Raw genomic sequence first — 19,615 nt, 5'->3', positions numbered from 1 at the left:
GGCAGATCAGACAGTAGTCATGTTCTTTTGGTCTTAGAACATTACATCCACATTGGCTCTTTGCAATAACATGCTAGTTCCTTCAGCCAGTGAACCAGTCATTCTTCTGAGTACTGGGTGAGGAATAATAAGGTGAGGTTGATGTGATTCATGCACAAAAGGAACCTCTGGAAAAGAAGCTAGTGACACAATTGCTTTATGTGAAAGACTACAGCCAAAACCTCTTGCCTGGTTACACAGTACAACTGCTACTGAAAATGTCAACATTACTGGCAACATGTCTACTGTCCAAGGTTGCAAGTGCAAACCACAGTTGTCAAGATGCTGGAACACAACTGCAAGTTGGTGAAGGCTCTCATCCAGTTATTTTAGCCAGGATGATAATGTCGTCCAAATAAATACCAGGGTATTCCACTAAAGTCCACAATGAACATTTCCCTCACTGCCCTCTTGAACAGAGACGGGCAATTCTGGCCCCAAGGTCCTTGTTGGACATACTGTAACATTGCACAAAACAAATGACATTTATTATTTAGAAAGATTATAAATGTAATGAATGATATTTTCCTCTCTCTAGTGCACCAGCATCTAGACCAGCACTGGGCAACTCTTAACTTAACTTTATTGTCCTTGAAGGCAGTTCTTTATGTAGACAACAGTATAGGGGAGAGCGGGGCACAACCTAGTGCTTTTTGACTTTCTCAGCTTGTGTAAATGTACTTATGGTTTAGAGAATTTCTTTTGTTCCATGTTAATTTCACACATATCTGGTACAAATATGTGGCTTTGTTTCATTAATACAGTGTATACGAAAGGGAGTTTTAAATCTCCGGCCTAAGGGAAGCAGTTGAAATTCAGTACACAATGGGTGGGTGCCATCGGAAAGGACTAACTTTCCCTTCCTAGTCACCCTATGTTTACAAATTTGAGTGATAGCCCTTAAGTCAGTCCCCACTATCTTGCTGCACATTGTAACTATACTACTCAACTTACTCCTATTCTTTACATTAAGATTGCCATTCCAACGAATAATGGAAAAACTTAAGACAGATTCAATATAACAGGTGTAAAACATTTTCATAAAAGAAACATCCATATTAAAAGTTCAAAGTTTCCTCAGAAAATACATACGCTGAAAAGCTTTACTTCTAATAATGTCAGTGTTTGCCTCAAATTTTAGTTTATCATCAAATACAGTCCCTAAATATTTATACTGGTCTCTCTGGAAGAAGAGATAGCAAAATCAATGGGTTTCTCCTGGTTAAATAAAGGATAAATAAAATACTGCTATATAAATATTAAATAATATATCAATATTAACTCTGGCCCTCGAGATCTACTTTCCTGCAGAGTTTAGCTCCAAACCTGATCAAACTCACCTGAACAAGCTAATCAATGTCTTCAGGATTACTAGAAAGCTACAGGCAGGTGAGTTTTATCAGGGTTGGAGCTAAACTCTACAGGTCTATAGGTCTAAAAAAGAGGATTTCAGTCCTGCTCCTGGAGATCCACTGTACTGAAGAGCTTAGCTCTAATGTCCACTCATTTTCATCCTTGCAATTTATAAAAATTCAGCGTGATACAAAAAAAATATTGCTTTTCCAATTAAAACTGTAACTTTACACACATAGTACCTCATTTATCACAATATTTCATAAGAGATGCTTGACTTTAGAGAATGTTTTTAGTATCTATATTAGGAGCACAGTCTGAATAAGCCATGGAAAGTTCAGTCCATTCCACCGCCAAGGGAGTTTTCCCAGCAATTTTGTAACAGCTGCGGCAATAGAGCGGTGTGAAAAAGTTTGACTGGGCTCTGGAGGGTTACTCACTCGCTCCAATCAAGAGCTCAGGACACCAGCGGAGCCGTGGAGCCCCTACACCAGAGACGCTCAATGACATTTCTGAAGGCAGATGCTTCTCTGGGAATTTCTCTCTATCATAAAACAAAGTTGTGCTTGTCCATGGAGCTTAGTGGGTGGAAAAGTTAAATCAGAGCATTTCCTAAGGATCAAGACATTTATAAAGTGCCATGTTCAGTGTTTGAGCCCTGAACATTATCAGGAAGGCTATTCCAGAGTTTAGGAGCAAAATGTAAAAAAGCTCTACCTCCCTTCGTGGACATTGTTATAGGTACTATCAATAGTTTTTGACCTTAAAATGGATTGTAGCATAAAAGATTGGTTAAATATAAATGAGCTAGGCCATTTAGGACTTTATAACAAGTAGCAATATTTTATATTTTATGCAAAATTTGAGGATAAAATTTAGGGTGATCATATGATCATATTTTCTTGCATTTTGAACTGTGTAGCATTTTATGGAGGACGCAGGAAAACCACCTACAATCTGAAGGATTTTGTTGTACTTGAGTCATTACTAGTAGGTTACCATGATCTTCACTTTAGAACTAATTATAAATTATGCATTATTCACATTAATTATGAACCTGCATATAGTGGTTCTTAGTAGTCCTCTGTGAGGTATAAAAAAAATAGTAGCTACTGATAAGCTAACAGTGAACTACCTGCTATTACTGTACTTATTTACTAATTCGTTTATCAGAGTTTCTTTTTAGTTAATAATAGTTATACTGGAATGTTAATATTGCGTTCCTCATTTGTTCCTGTGTAGTTATTCATTAATGACGGAACAGTAAGTCTTACACATAAAGCAAAGAATGAGGTTTCAGCTCATGGGATAGAAACTCTTTAATGCCATCCAGTATGTGCTATCAGATATCTAAAATGATTGAAATGCTTTTCATTCAACCTGTAACTGGTCTGCCAGGATTCCATTCATTTAAAGGAATAGTTCTCCCAAAAATGAAAGTTCTCTCAACATTGACTCACCTTAATGCCATCCCAGACAATCCCAGAACTCAAACAACAATGTTTAGGAGACTGTGTCTGTGGCTCTGCACCTAAAGGCAGTAAAGTAATCCATAAGACTCCAGTGGTTTAATCCACAACATCTGAAGAGATCTAATCAGTTTGGGGTGAAAACAGACCAAAAATTGACTCTTTTCTTCACTGTACATCTAGTCATTGCCACAGTCTCTACCCTTGTGAATAAGTAGCCTACACTTTAGCATAATATTGATTGCATGTCTGATGGTCTGTAAAATATGATTGCGATTAAACCAGATGATGGCAAAATAAGTAAACAAAAACATAGGTCACTTTTAAATGGAAATTACCCCAAGCTTTACTCACCCTCAAGGCATCCTAGGTGTATGTGACTTTCTTCTTTCTGATGAACACAATCAGAGAAATATTAATAAATAACCGGACACATACAAGCTTTAACTTATATTTAACTTTATAATAAGTATACAGTAATAAGGCATTTACAAATCATTTGCAAACTATTAATATTGAGTTCTTCATTCATCATCACTGTAATTTACAGTGTTATTGTTTAATTAGCTCATTTGTAAAGAATTAGCTAATGCTTTGTTAACAACTTATTAACAGTTTATAAACTATCAATTAACTATAAACTACAGTAATAGTTTTCAAACGATTTATAAGTGCTTTGTTACTGTATACTTATTATAAAGTGTTACCACTACTTCTGTATTATCAGTCTTTCAGAAAGCTGTTCTGGTCAAGCACAGACACTTCTGTTATATTCGTTATTATAACCTGGTTATTTACAGTGACAGGAAAATGAACAGGAACGAAGAGTTGGATTTTAGGTTTATAATAACTGAAGTTAGTTTGTTGCACAGTGAGTTGGATTGGTTAGCTAACATGAGTGTGCCAACTTGAAGTTCATTTTCATATTTTTAAACATCTTTTGTTATTTTGATTTTATTAAAAAGGGCAGAATTTAGTGTGTGACAAAGCAGCTACAAAATGTCACTAAATACATCAAATTGCTAATACCTGTAGGCCTATATACTAATGTTTGTGCTGTTGTTGTGCCACCAAAATGGTCACTTTCTGGAGGATGTTGTCATTAAGGAGTAACTTTTGGTAGTTAAAAGTGAAATGTGTGTAATTTCTGCACCACTTGCATTACTGAACACAATGCAAAAATAATGAATGCTTTCAAACAGGTTTCCAAATCAATGCCCTGGTCTGCCTTCGGTTGGATAAGTAAACGCTTGATGTCAGAGGGTGCAAATTGTTCTCGTCATAATCTTCTGTGAGTATCTTCAGCAGTTGCAAGAGTGACAGCAAAACCATAAGTCATGAGAACAAGTCAAGCTTGAACAACCCAGATGAAGCAGGAATATCTACAGCTCAAATGCTGCAGTATTCTTGATACATTGATTTTCTTTCTGTTTCTGACTTGTGTGGACAGGTGTTCACACTGCACGTATGGCCACAGGTCTGTTCACGTTTTTTAGACTGCAACTGTCAATTTAGTGTAAACACAAAATGAAAATCTTTACAGTTTCACTCACTGATCAAAGGTAACTGCTGACATTTTTTATGTTTTTTTCCCCCCTCATTTTAGTGAGCAGTCTTGCACTGAAGTAAAAACAGTAGATCACATAGCTTCATACATGTTCTCTGTCAATTTCACAACTTGCCATTTCTATAAAGGCCACAATAATAAAAGTCTTAAAAATGTAAACTATTTATCTTGGCCTATGATCAATTGTGGACAAATTCTTCTGTCTCTGGGAATTTTTTGGTTGTTTCTGTTTCTGGCAAACTGGATTGTTCTTGTAAATACCACACATGCCAAACACGCAATTTACATCCTTTGCTGGGGTGTGCGTTAACATCGCTTTTAGTTCAACAGTCAGGGAGCCTGCAAACCATTTTATCGATTTTCAAACTTCAAAATCTAAACATTTTGCTACTATGAACTGCATTAGGAACATTCTTAAGACAGACTATGCAGAAAAAGACTAGTCCAGTTGCTGTACAACTGATGTAAGCATTTGCTTGGAAATATGGATATTTTAATTTTACTTGTGAGTTAAAACTACAAAATTAAACTACAGTACAGTATTATGAACAAACTTATTGAAAGTATTAAATGTATAAAGAGCAGTGAAAGTGCATGACTGAAATCTAACTATAGTTCCTACACAGATGTCCAAGTGAGCCCAAGCACATTTGTGAAGTGCGGACACCCCATGTTGACCATTTGAGGACAACGTTTTACCATCTTTTTTTGACTTTTTTGACCAGCGTTTGTCAGCCCTGTTCCTGGAGGCACACCAACACATTTTGGATGTGATCTGACCCATATATTTGTGGTCTTGGAGTCTCTACTAATGAGCTGATGAGTGGATTCAGGTCAGTTTGACTAGGAAGAGTTTTAAAATGTGTTGTGTTTGTGTGCCTCCAGGAACAGGGTTGGGAAACACTGGTCTATGCCACGTTTATAATGATTTTTCTTCAGTTTCCAGTCTCCATATTACCAATAGGTGGCGTTGTCACCAAATCCAATAAGCTCAGGGTATTGTGACGACACGTACCAAACTTTATGTCAATATGCTGAAGCATTGTGAAGATAAGTCTTCACTTCCTGTTTGCCATCCTTACCGTGAGATTTCATGTGCAGTTTGGTACATCAAAAGAACAGCATTATCTGACCCAAGTTTAATGAGTTTAAAGGAAACCCCTAAAATTGTCACCAGCAGAAATGATACCCGCTCTAGTACAATCCGAATTTCAAAGTTGTTCATACAAGAGCAAATGAAAATGAACATTATGGTCACGTCTTGACTGACAACGCTGATCGTGCTTGTTTGCATGTGTTGTGCAAGGCATGCCCGTGTTTGTCCTCCTGCACTCATGCAGCCATCAGAACGACTTTATTTGTCTCTGTGGAAAGTATCTGTTCTTCCTTTATCTTCATTGTGATGATCAACCAATAAGCCAAAATCTGCTATGCTAGAACATTGATGCATTTAGAGATCTCACGTCTTATATCTTGGTTTGAATATTTCTGAAAAAGGTAGCCATTTCATCCAAGATGTAAATGAACAGCCATTTCTGAAAACAAAAATAAGATGATGGAAGAGGTGACGTCACCTTTAAAACCGCCATGTGTATCACATCCAAAATCAAACAACTTAAAATGGTCTAAATAGTTATATAAAGGCTTGCGTTAGAAGCAACAGAAAAAAGGCTGTTTTCAAGTGTCCCAGAAGCAGTTCAGCTCATTTTTATTGTACAATCAGTTTCATGGATATTTGTCATGGTGAACATTTATTGTTTTTTTCGAATGCAAGTTTGAATGACAGAATGTTGATTAACAGAGTCTAAGCCTAAATGGCAAAACAACACACAATTATATTATGGAGTGATGAGGCAAAAAAAAAAAAAAAAAAAAAACACACTAAAAATAAGGTTTTGTTGATGTACCCAAAGACTGCAAATATCTCTTATTGTCATTGCTATATTAAAATATAGATTTATAGATGCTAGATTCCATAAGGCCCAGATAATAAATAAATAAATAACAAATAAATAAAGAAAATAAATACAGTAAAACGGGCCACATTTCATGAAAGAGGAAACGTAGGGGAAAAGGCCTTCACACACTAGAGCCAGGAGCTTTATAGTGAGCTCTAGGGTTAAAAGTGTTGCCTGTGTAACCAGTTCTTTTGTTTTGCAAGCTGGATAGACTATTAGAGGCTATTTTCAGTAAACCCTTGTGAATACATAAGTTACTGTAGTAATCTGGTGACGCAAACATAACAAAATACTGTACAACAGGTGATTTGTTCTTTAAATGATCACATATATATACATAAACATGATGAGAAATAACAAGACACAAAGGAACACTTTGAATATAATGTAACTTTCTACATGGATAGCAATGGACAAATGTAAAAAAGTGATCTGGACAATAACTAATAAAATAAAATATAGGAATAAAAATGATGTCAGTATCATAAAAGTGGTGCTATAACTTTCCCACAATGCATTGCTTGAAAAGCCAATGAGCATGATCGACAAAGTGAGCCATATATTCAGTCATAAATCAGTAATCAGATATAATGGCTTTCTCATAGAACTAATGTCCGCTATACATGACAGCCATAATATAAAATGATTATGTTTCATTAATAGCTGATCGTACATGATTTGCTTCCTGTGAATTTTTTTCTTTTCTTAATTCTATAGCTTTTGAATTGTCTTGTTTTCAGTTTGCAGCAGCCTCACATCAATATTTTAAATCAAAATGCAAAAATAATTATCAATGTAAAAAAAAAAAACATTCTTGCCAAGTCAGGTTAAATCTAATTTTCAAGGCCAGTCCTGGCGAGCAGCCTCTCTGGACGTCTCTCATATCTGACACAGCTCAGTTCATGGAGCTGATCATCTGAATCAGGTGTGTTAAATATGGGAGACATACAAAATGGACCCGGATCAGGATTGAAAACCACTAGGCTAAGAGACCATAATGCATTTTTACACATTTTAATCAGAATTCAAACATGGAGTGCTGGTGGATTTTTTTTTTTCTTTCAGTCACAAATTATTTATTTTGTTGCCTCAAAGTCGTGAATATATGGCCCAGTGTCATAATGCAGATCTTCTTTTTTCAAACTGAAATTAAAAGGCACCATTGATTATATTTTTTCTGCCATTGAAATACTGTGACCTTAGCTACATGTGAATGGCACTTTTTTCCATGACACAAACACGTTGCACACATTATAAAAGTCTTTGTTTCACTACATCACTAAAATAAAAGTTTAAGTTTTTCTTTTCGCAATACTTAATTATAGAAAATAAAGGTTTAGTGGTGATTTTTTTCTTCAATGCATCTTTCAAACAGCTATAGGATCTTGGTTGGCCATGACGGCCGTCAGTCTGCTCTGCAGGTCGTGTTGCGGCGAGAGGTGCAGTGCGGGGTTAGTTCTGCTGCCCTCCAGCCCGTCCAGAATGACTGACCCAGCAGCCGTGGCCAGAGGGTTCTGTAAGCCGAGAAACGGTGTGTCCTCTCCCACCCGCTCATCCTCTGTCTCGCTCTCTGAGCTGCTGCTCTCTGAGTTACTGCCGCTGACGGGCTCCGGCGCCGTCTGGCCGCTCGACTGAGTTCTTGTACTGCGCTGAGCGGTGGCGCTGGGGCTGTGAAGGGGGGAGGACGGTGCGGCCGCTGCAGCTGTGCTTGTGTACTGCTGTGAACTCTCGTACTCCTCGTGCTCTGCAATGTGCAGAGGGCTGGCCGGAGGGCTGGGCAGGTCCAGGCCGTGATTGTAGTGGGCTGAGTTGCGGAGATTATGGCCCTTCTGGCCCTGGTTTGAACTGGATTTGTCACGCAGGATTGGCGGTGTCCGGAACAGCAGGGGGCGCTCCTCCTCTCCTGAGGGACTGGTTGCCATAGAAGGAACAGAGGTTGCCAGGCTGGAGAGAGGAGCCGACATCTCAGAGGGAGGCGAGGAAGGTGTCTCTGGAGAGAGAAGCCCCATGGGGGACAGACGGGTGGGTGTAGTCATGGCTGAAACATACCTGGCAGAAAAAAAACAGAATCACTTTACAGCAAATATCATAACTACTGCCTCATCAGCAACTGATAAACTGTCTCTTTTCATAGGCTGTGCCCTCCAGAGGTCGCATTTGTTAATTACTGTAAGTTCTTTCTTACTTTGGAATGTAATGCTTACTTTTCTGAAATGAGGCACCCTTGTTGACGTATGTGTCTGACAAATGCGACCTACAGAGGGCACAGCCTTCAAAACAATACAAAGCAATTGTGTTGGAGAAGCTGCTATAAAACTGTACCAAGCTACAAGCCACTCATAATTTACAGTAGTTCAATGAAACATAGTACTCTTTTGTACTACTCTTTGTCATACTCTTTTGAAACATAGTTGGCTATATTACTAAGACTTAAAGGGTTAGTTCACCCAAAAATGAAAATTCTGTCATTAAATACTCACTCTCATGTTGAACAAACCACTTCCGTGCTGCGTAACACACGAGAATGAACCTCATTGGTTCTCGCGTGCATCAAGCAAACATGTTTCAGCTTTCCTTTCGTTTTGAATGTGTGAATAAAAGCCTAAATTCAATCTGTTCATCATATAAAGTAATTGTATCTCTTCAGAAAATTTGGACTAAACCACTCGAATCATATGGATTTTAACCTTTTGAAGCGTCAAAGTGTCAGTTTGCGTAGCTGTCTATGGAGGGACAGAAAGCTCTCAGATTTCATCAAAAAGATCTTCACTTGTGTTCCGAAGATGAACGAAAGTCTTACGGGTTTGGAACGACATGAAGGTGAGTATTTAATGACAGAATTTTCATTTTTTGGTGAACTATTCCTTTAAGGTCTGGGTATACTTTGTTTCTTGTGCTCTGCTCCATTTTGTGCACAGTTGAGTGCACAGGCATTTTAAAGTATGCTCCATGGACACATTTGGTGCATACACACTACCTAGTGCAGTGATTCCCAACTCTGGTCCAAGAGTACCCACAACACATTTTGTCTCCTAATCAAACACACCTGATTCAGTGCATAAGCTCATTAGGCTCCAAGACCTGAAATGGGTGTGTCTGATAATGGAGACATTCAAAATGTGCAGTGTTGAGGGTTCTCCAGGACCAGTGTTGGGAACCACTGATCTTTTTCACTTGTTCGCTGTTGTCCACACACAAGTAGATGGTGGCAGATGCAAGCAGATGGTGTGCGCAGACATGAGTGGACTGTGTTAGCGACAAACATTCGGTCACATGTACTGTCGTGAGATAGAGCGGAACACAAACAAGATTGAATGTATGGTCTGGGCTAAAGGTCTGCAATCCACGGAGCCTGAAACAACAGAGTGCAGATGGGAAAAAAATTGAATTGCTGAGTGCGAGAGGGAAGATTTTGATGTGTGTGCAAGAAGTGGGAGAAAGAAATGACTCGGGGCTCCTGCAAAATATATATTTTTTAAATATCTTAAGATAAAATAAAAGCTACTCAAATAAACAGTATTTTATGTTTTTAAGGCACAGAATGTTATTCATCTATCAAGCAACTAAAATAAATGGTTAACAGGCGTAGAGTTGGATATTCCGATAAGGCAAAGCACCTTTCTTTTGCCTGCTTTGACAATTGCAACAAAGCAAGGTCTGAAGCGTTGTATGTTTGGGAGAACTGGAAAAAATAGCTTACTGCACCAGAGCAAGAGAGAATCTTATGAGAGAGGGGCTGTAAATCTGCTTAGACATCTACATGTGGGCATTTGCGGGCGGGAGCGGACAAAACATTAAAGTTAAGGGCAGATGCAGGAGTAAAAACATTACAAAACACGGGAGTGGGACAGAATCCCGTGGGAGCAGAACTAAAAATTCCATCCTGTGCAGACCTCTACTTTGGGCTGAAGTAGTTAACTACATGAAGTGCTACTCAGTGAATGCTACCTCTCGCTGTAGGGGGAGTCTCTACAGGAGCCCTGGGTTTCTCTGGAGTTCTTCAGGTAATCGTTGAGCTGATGGACGCCTCCAGTAGCATTCAGACGCCCCCTGTGACCGGGTGTTCCATGCCGGCAGTTCTCCAGCGATGACTTCACCAGGACTGCATGACTGTCAGAAACCATGCTGTCTGCTTTCCCATTACTCCAGCTGTGAGAGCGCAAAGCAAAGCCCCTCAACATACATATTATATAGAGATGTGTTGTTCTCAATGTTTATACGTTAAAACAACAGCGACTGTTCCAGACATATTTTCCAATATTCACCATAGCATAAAAAAACCCCAAAAAAACAGAAAACTGAAACCAGCTCTGTGATGCTTGAAAATCAAAAAAATTACAAAGGTAGACTTTGTACTTGTGAGGGAATGATTGTACTACTCATTCCTGTGTACTGTGAAAATCGCTATACAAATAAATATGACTTAATTTGATTCAGATTTCATCTTGACAGTTTCTAGCTAGTAATCTTGTGTGTATGATGCTGTGTGTGATATATGGGATTGTACTGTACCACTGGCTGGAGGAGTGAGTGACAGCAGTGGACGGATGTGTTGATGTTGTGAACTCGGTGGAGAGAGATGTTTCCGCTTCTCTATCTGTCACATGCACGTGAGGAGGGATGGGATTTTTCGGCATGTAATGCTGAAATCAGACAAAAGTTGATTGGTGTATCTATTTTTTTCTTATAGCGTATAATACACTTTTCTGAGGTCAACTTTAACTCTTTTTACATCTTTTAATATGTGTTAAACATTAAAAACCCCTTTTATTGTAAATTGGCTTTTAGATGAATGTTACAATACTTTATACTGATGGCATTAACATAAAAGACACCATTTTTTTCTGGGAATGAATTATCTAAAATCCCAAAAAGGGGCAATGTGTTTTTAACCAATGTTTCAAACTGCAGTGCACAGGATTTTAAAATATTGACCTCTGGTATCATTACTGCATGGTTTTATCCTATCAACAGTCATATCAACATGATGTTGCAGATGCTGTGCAGTGATGATACTCACATTGACCAGCTGCAGGTTTTCGGGTGGAGGGTGGGGCTGCTGAGGGCCTTTGGCCGCAGCGTTTCGCTCTCGTAAACTTTGTCGCAAACGATCATGCAGCTTTTTCCTCTGTTTCCTATGTGCGCAGAAAAAAAAACTCTTAGCTCTTAGATTGCAAGAGATAGCATTTCAATGACTATCAATAATTCAAATGGCTCATTTTAGTTTTTGAGTAAAACATTAGTACAAACTAACTGTACAATGTAACTTAGTACAAACAGACATTTCAAAAAGTGAATTACTTTGTTTTGCAGTAAGCCACCACACACATGATGCCAACAACTAGAAGAGCGATGCAGATGCCTGTTATAGTCAAAACGCGTTTCTGATAGAGCTCCTCAGCTTCTGGAAGAGAGGACAGACTGCTTTTGAAGCTTCCAGGTAAAACACACACACACACACACACACATTACATCTTAATCACATTCTTACTTGGAATATATATATTTTTTTTTATAATAACAATGTTATTTCAACAGATTTCCAAGTAAGAACATAAGCTAGCACACATGTATGTTTCCAGTGCCACTGATGCTTTAATTAGACAGGGTTTATTGATCTCAGGATGTAGTTTTACTGAGAGGGGACAAGATAACAGGACGTGCTAATTCAAGGTCAGTTCAGAATTATCATGTCGTCACAAATGACATAAAATGCAAATCCTGCCGGGCCTGAGGCCTCTAGGATGTCTTTAACAATCAACACTCATGCATTTCACTCATTTCATTATGAGGATTAGATCACAACATTGACAGACTGAATTTATTGAAGTCTTCAGCAACTATTTTTATGCATATTTTTGTGAATGGTCAATAGATATGGAATGCTAAAGGCTTTAATAAAAAGTCATGAACTGGTAGCAGCACAAACTCACAGGCTGATAAAACAAACAGTTGAAAATGTCAGACAAGCACATTTTTCTTTCCTGTGCTGATGTACAATTTGACGGAAACTTGGGTAGGACATATCAAACGGCTTCTCCTCGTTGTTATAAACAGCCTTTAGTTTACATTTTTGCCCCATTTTCTCTGCAAAAAAGATCATTATAATTCATTTTCAACTTCATGAGGTCTTAAAGACACAGAATACTGTAGTTTCCTGTCACTACAAAGCGTATTGAAGCCTGTGAGCAAATGCTACCACCCATTTGATTTAGAACTTCTATCTTAAATCGTTTTTAGAGTATAGCAAACACATTCTTGATGCACGCAACACAACGGCAATCACTATGTACAAACATTGATAAAACACTGATGAGAAGTAGAAAAGGGGGAGAAAATGAAGAAAGTGAGGAATGAGATGTCATGCTGATGATAGAGGGATGCATGAATGGAGGGCAAAGCAAAGCTGAAGGGATCTAAACACAGCATAACTACTGCAGTACGACTTCTCTTTTGCACCGCTGAACTGTGTGTGAATTTTAGCTGTCTCTCTGTGTGTGTGTGTGTATGTATATGTGTGTGTGTGTGTGTGTGTGTGTGTGTGTGTGTGTGTGTGTGTGTGTGAGTGAGAGTGAGTGTGAGAGAGAGAGCTTTCCATATCTGCCTTGAATGGAAGATATCAGAGGTCTTGATGAATTATTAACAACATCCTTCCTAGCATGCAGGCTAATGCCCCCCCGCACATCACATGCTTCGGAGAGGCTATCCACTTTCTTGTCTAAAACCCTAGAAATCTACAGAGTGGCTCTAAGCAGCCATCTGAAGTCCAGTGCATTAATATAATAAAGAATAATGATGTCAATCTCCAATCATATGTTATGGCTGTTTGATCCCTTCATGAGCAAAAGGAAACCAGCTGAAGTTGAAGGAAACAGGCTCAAGCTTCTAGACCTACGAATCTGCAAACTAAGAGGAAAGAACGATTCATACCCATAAATTCAATCCCAAGATGTTCTGCCAAGGCAGACAAGGTGATGAAAAGAAAGCAAAACACAAACAAACAAAAAAAAAAAAAACAGTTGAGCGGTGATGTCAACTCTGACTGACTGCACACAAACACACAGGTCAGGTCCACCTCAAACCACCTCCAAAAACACCATATACCTGAAGTCATCTCAGCATGTATATATATAGCATGGTACATTACACACATTCACAGATACACATTTGAAAGCAGAAATGATTCAAACCTATTCTGTTTGACTTTAAACCCACCATGACAATGCATCATTTAATGCTTTTAGAAATGTCAGAATTCATTAAGAGATATATGGATGGTTTATCACACGTATATAGTGATGTACATCTCTATATACAGACACTTATGGTTGGTCATCATTATGACACAAGGACATGCACATGCAGACATCACTGCGCTCACGTCGTTATAAAGACTTGACCCTCGACACATTTCTCTACAGACAAGTCAGATTCAGTTAATACATGTGATTACACCAGCACTTGTTAAACATGCTGTTAAACACATGCATCTCTCGGTCACCTAAACTACCTGACGGTCAGAAGCTGTTGCTTGTTGGACTGATATCTGAGCCAGTCAAAGTTTGAAAGAATAACACTGGCAAAATTTGATCTCCTACTCCTCTATACATTGAGAACAAGTTTGCAGAAATATAATCCTGTTATTTCTGTATGCATAAAATGGCAACTCTAGATATAAACTGCATTGTCATTACAAGGTTATCACAGTTAATAAAAAAAAAAAAAAAAAAAAGTAAAATTACCAATTAAAATAATTAAAAATAATATCACACGTCAATTGTTATCAATTGTTTGACTGTAATGCTGACCTAATAATGACATGTTTTTAGAGGCCCAATGATTTGTACATTAACTGATAGCCCTGATCTTGTGTCATTTATCAGTGATAAAACCATTGTGGACACTGAACCAGAGCATCTCGACTGATGAAGGTCATTCTATAAAGGACACATTAGCAAGCCCTATTAATAGCTGAGAATAGATTGTCAGTGCAGATCTCCAGTAAAAATTGCTATTTTAACACTTTAGTTAATCGATGGAGATATTCTGTTTGCTCACTGTGCTATTTGAAATGCAGAAATGATAATGAATATCACCCAAATGTATGATATAGATGTCCAGTTCAATATAATAGACTGAACTTATGAATCTCTTTTAAGCAAGGTTCACAGTGTTCATAGTGTACTGATTGGGTCTCAGCTCTCATTACATGGCTCTGTGTGCCTTAAGCATGTTAATTAAGGGAATTGTGGTCATTTCTGTGGTACTGTATGTCATGGCAATAGTTTAAGGGTCATTCTCAGAAAAAGGTGCAATTTGTCTGCTACTGCACGTTTGTCTCCATGACTTACTGCTGGCATAATTAACAGGACACTGAACTTACATTATTTCATAGATTTGATCATTTGATTTTTAAGGGCCAGATTTACTAACAGCTTGTGCCAGCGCAAACGCTCTTTTTGGCATTAAAAATTCTGCTGTCTGGATTTACTAAAGACACGCTGTGAAAAATAAGTGATGAAAAAGCATGGACACTGATTTTTTGCAGCTGATTACATGAACATTTGTAGGACTTTCCCTTTCATACGCAATATTAATAGGAGGAGAGTATTTAAATAAATCATGCACTGTGTTTTCCTAAGGTTTACAGTAATCAGTTTACTGGTATTTCTGCCATTATCTAACGCCCAAAAAAGCATGTCTTAAGCCACTTTGCGCTTGTGTTGTTAGTAGATTACCCGCACCTGATTATCAGCGGCTCTGCTTGTTTGCAACCCTACTACCCTTGCGTTAGTCATTATGTAAATGAGCTGCTGCGTCTGTCTTCTTTAATTTGCTCATCATCAGTTGATCAGTTGCAGAACTTCACATTCTCATCAGTGCTTTTATGGGATTGTAGTCTCATGCTAATTTGCCCTGTTTAGTAAATCTGGCCCTTTGTGTGTAAAGCAAAAAAACATTACAAACATGTTTTGAAGAAGAAATGTCATACTAGGTTATTATGACAATTATTATAAAATTACAACTACTTTTATTATTACTACTATTACTACAGAAATTACTTAATTATGAATTTAAATTATGCAAATTCTAAACCAGTGTTATTTTAGTATTAATTATATACTATTGTAGTATTTATTCATATTTTGAATTAGCTTTTATTTTTATATCTTCAGTTTTCATTTTAATTTTAGTCATTTTGTTATGCGCATTTGTTATGTTTATTAGTTTTTTTTTTATATTTTTATTTTGCTTTAATTTTTTTTTCAGTTTTAGTTCACTTTCGAAGTAGAACTTTGACACTGCGTCTTTGATTGACGCTATGGGGAAGGCCATCAGAGTGACCGGTGTCTGAAGCATGTGTGACAAACACAAAAATTTATTGGCTGACGTCACAAGCGGAGTACCTGTAAGTATAAAAAGGTGCCTGTAATACACCTCATCAGCTTTTTTGTCTTCAGGAGCTACTTGTTTATATGCATGTATCTACATTGTAAAGGTTCCTTGATCTATGGAAAGGTTCTATATAAATAAACTTATTATTATTATTACTTTTACTTTTATTATTAGCAGTGCTGCCAGAAGGTTGTGTTCATACTCCCTCCAGCTTACAATGAGGTTATGATTCATGGACCTGCGTGATAGGCACAGATTATAGTCTAACATTAAGAGTGTGAGTCGCAAAAAAAAAAAAGTTTGTGTTCTGCTATCTTTTCTGGTTTAGAGCACTGCTGGTCCAGGGTTGAACTGATAGAATATAGAGGACCTCACTATATGGACTCTACATTATCTTTCATGTGCCCCTGAGGGAGGAGTTGAAAGCAACCATTGCCAAATAAATAGTCACAGAAATAGAGCAGGTTTTGGTTAACAGGAAAACAGGAATCTAAAACCACTCCTTTTTTTTCCAGGTTTGGGCTATATTCTCCCCTATGTTAGGGTCTAAAGTAGAATTGTACGCTCAGCTATGGATGGTTGCTTGGTAGATGCCCCCTTAGGGCTGATGCAGGGTGAACGGAGTTAGGGCAGTATAGACTCCCTATACCTCGTTTACCTCCCTCCCCAACTACTGTTGGGTCTTGAAGTAGGAATGTATGCTCCTTTTGGGATGGTTGATTTATAGGCTTTTCTATGAACCATGTTCAAGAACGGGACAGGTAGAGGTAGATTGCCTGTGTGTATCCCTCCTGGTTACCTATTGCATGCTTTAGTTAGCACTGGAGTAAAGCGCTAGCTATAACAGGTCCTGGAGAAGTGCCTATAATTTATTCAGAGTTGAGCTGCTCTCACCCAGTGTACTGTTTTTTTTTTTAGTAGGGCATAAGCTCCCCTGTGGCCTCCTTGGGGTTGGCTTATGCTGGATGAGAGTTTTTGGCAAACTAAAGAAAAAGCAGACTGCCTTTCTCTTGTCTGAGACAAATCTCCACTTTGGATGGGCCAAAGGGTCGATGCTAGGTGAATGGATTTAAGTGGGGCCGTTTAGATTTTCTCTACTTCAATTATATAGTCTATATTATATAGTCTATATGAGTCATTTTGGATGTGCCCATGGGGGTCGACGTGCTCCGACTCTGGCTAAGTAATCAGTAGAGTCAATTTATGCTATATGCTTATTCACAGCTTAATAAGGCAGGCATTTCCTCAGCATCAAGGCAGACGTTCCCCATAGCGTCAATCCAAGATGCAGTGTCAAAGTTCGACTTCAAAGGGAATGTCTCAGGTTACGACTGTAACCCTGGTTTCCTGAAATGGGGAATAAGGCACTGCGCCTAGACATACCTTGGGCCTGCCTGCGCATCTCCTTCAGACAGAAGAGTAGATGACGTGTATTACAGGTGCCCTTTGATACTTACCAGCACTCTGCTTGTGACTTCATGGACTGTCATCAGCCAATTAATTGGCGTGTTTGTCACACAAGCTTCAGACACCAGTCACATTGATGGCATTCCCCATAGCATCAATCCAAGATGCAGTGTCTCGTTCCCCTTTTCAGGGAACCAGGGTTAGAGTGGTAACCTGCGACGTTTTTTTAATTTTAGTATTTACCAAGTCAACATTTTAAGTTTCTTTGTTTACTTTAAAAAAAAAAAAATCTAATATTCATATTTTACTTTATTTCAGTTTTATATTAATTAATGAAAATTATTTTAATAGTTTTAGTTAACAATATCAACACTGAGAACGGCACTTATAACAATTTCTTGAGAATGACCCTGGGCACGTGTTTAAAGGACTTAGTTATCCATGATGACTAGCTCACAAAACATGTTGATGAGCTGAGAGTAAATTCATAACCTCATGGGCCAGGTGGTGTGATGTTGTCTGCAGACAGAGTTACTCATTTTATCTGTTCACAGTCTAAGATGATGTGAATGAAGAGAAACCTGATCTCCCCTAATAACTAACGTGTCCAGACTGAAGAATATCAACCATGTCTAACCATTGTCAGCTAACTAGCATCCAACAGAACAAAACTAGATTAATAAATGCTAAACATGCAAAGAGAAGGAATGGAAAACATAAAAAATACTCCCAAAATAACAATCTCTGTCTGATCTGACTACCCGTTGGTCAAGAACATAAAACCAAAGCAACAGGAGGTAGCGCTGACTGAGCATGCTCCAATCCAAGCACAGACAGGAAGAGGAAATAGACGTACTGTAGAAGCTGGCCATTACGTAGCTTTGGCAGCGATCACCAGTAAACTCATTGGGGCACCTGAGAGGGAAAGACAGAAGTCACAGAGAGAAAGAGAGGAAGACAGGAAGTGAGTTTGACACCCAAAAGTCCCCCTCACACACGCGTGTCTCCGGTGTTGCTCGCTGAATGTCTCGCAAACATCCGCCCGGGTTCCAAGAGCCAATTAACAGTTTAGCCATGACTAGTCTATGAAGATTGGTGAGTATCTCTGGTGTAAATGTTGGCAGAGATGACAGCAGCCCATCGTGCACCTGTCCACATCTGACGCCGGACAGATGGGCAGCCTGGCAAACTCTGACAGAGAGAGTGCTTTCTAAATGGCGGAGGTGGCGAGGCAGCGCAGAAACAGCGGCGATGCTGTGTGTGTTTGGGGGTGAAGGGGACGTTCACTAACTGCACATACGTTTGGGGTCTACGACTCTCACAGGGTCTCTGGTATGACAGCGGTTCCCTGTGAATCCTGGAGGGCACCTGGGTTAGAAAGAGGATGAACACAGCACAACACATCACAACACAACATTACACAACAACACTAGACAAACACACGCATGGGCCATGATCATTTCAAGAACAGGAAATATTCTCTGCTCTTCATAAATGTGAGCTGACCCTCTGGATGTACTTCTGCTGTTACATCATTTCACTTATTTGATGGTTTATATATATATATATATATATTTTTTTTTTTTAAAGGTCCAGGGCTGAGATTGTTCCAGTCTTGATCTTTCAGCTGACCAACTGCTCTCTGATGACATTAAGAGCTCTCAAAAACCCCTGCCACACACCCACACCCAACCAATCCTCCACCCCCACATACACATCCTTAGAGCTTCCAGCTGTTGTTCTGAAAAGGGCTTAACAGCTGGGGCAGCTGTCTTTCTCAACAGAAGCTGCATTTCCACCACAGGAACTTTCCCCAGGAACTAGGGACTTTGTGGTGGTACTCTGTGTGTTTTGACCACAGGGACCAGGGTCTAAATGAAGTTCCGGGTAACATTTTCCCCCTCAGAAAGTCCCTGCTCTCTAGGTAGTACTTTTTCAAAGTTCAGGAACTTTCGAGGGTTGGAATTAGGCACTGAACATGTTGATTGGTTGACTCCAAGCAGCATTTTATTTCAACTACCATTTTTAAAAGTCTGTTGCAGTGCATGCAGTAAGAGTTGTTTGCTATTCGAATTAACAATGGAGTTTAAAAATTACGACTGATGGACCAACAATGAGGTTCAGGCTTTATTAAACTTATATGTGGAGGATGAAATCCAGCGGGAACTGGAAAGCCATGCACAGTCCTATGTCACCGGACTAATCGTTACGGTACTTTAGACCATGATGGAAATGCAGACAGCAACAGGTCTGAGGGGGAAAAAAGTTCCTGGGACAAATTGTTCTGGGTAATTTCAGTGGAAACGAGCCTGTAGAGAGTGAAGGCCCTGATATTCTTCAAGCGAAATTGAAGAAAAAAACTGGTGTGATATTTTAAACAAAATCTGGCATTTCTGGAGTTCAAAACAATTTGTCAAAGCAAACTT

General features: G+C 38.8%; 1 protein-coding gene across 21 annotated transcripts in view; it reads right to left on the bottom strand.

The window, feature by feature from the left end:
* Positions 1 to 6,285: 6,285 nt before the first annotated feature.
* The window catches only part of nrg1 (neuregulin 1), an 84,048-nt gene continuing 70,718 nt past the window's right edge, over positions 6,286 to 19,615 (bottom strand). For 6 of the 21 annotated variants that reach the window (XM_051909678.1, XM_051909677.1, XM_051909688.1 and 3 more), the window contains 7 exons: positions 18,046 to 18,104; positions 13,317 to 13,340; positions 11,688 to 11,790; positions 11,407 to 11,521; positions 10,899 to 11,029; positions 10,335 to 10,535; positions 6,286 to 8,435 (listed from right to left, as the gene is read on the bottom strand). In XM_051909678.1, coding sequence (XP_051765638.1) covers positions 7,754 to 8,435; positions 10,335 to 10,535; positions 10,899 to 11,029; positions 11,407 to 11,521; positions 11,688 to 11,790; positions 13,317 to 13,340; positions 18,046 to 18,104 — 1,315 coding nt within the window. In that variant the 3' untranslated portion in view covers positions 6,286 to 7,753. Of the gene's footprint in view, positions 8,436 to 10,334; positions 10,536 to 10,898; positions 11,030 to 11,406; positions 11,522 to 11,687; positions 11,791 to 13,316; positions 13,341 to 18,045; positions 18,105 to 18,489; positions 18,558 to 19,615 lie in introns of all 21 variants that reach the window. The other 15 variants (XM_051909691.1, XM_051909694.1, XM_051909692.1 and 12 more) reach the window with 9 other exon arrangements.

Source organism: Ctenopharyngodon idella, chromosome 10 (genome assembly GCF_019924925.1).
Source record: "Ctenopharyngodon idella isolate HZGC_01 chromosome 10, HZGC01, whole genome shotgun sequence".
NCBI lineage: Eukaryota > Metazoa > Chordata > Actinopteri > Cypriniformes > Xenocyprididae > Ctenopharyngodon > Ctenopharyngodon idella.
This window is presented reverse-complemented; position numbering and strand designations above follow the sequence as displayed.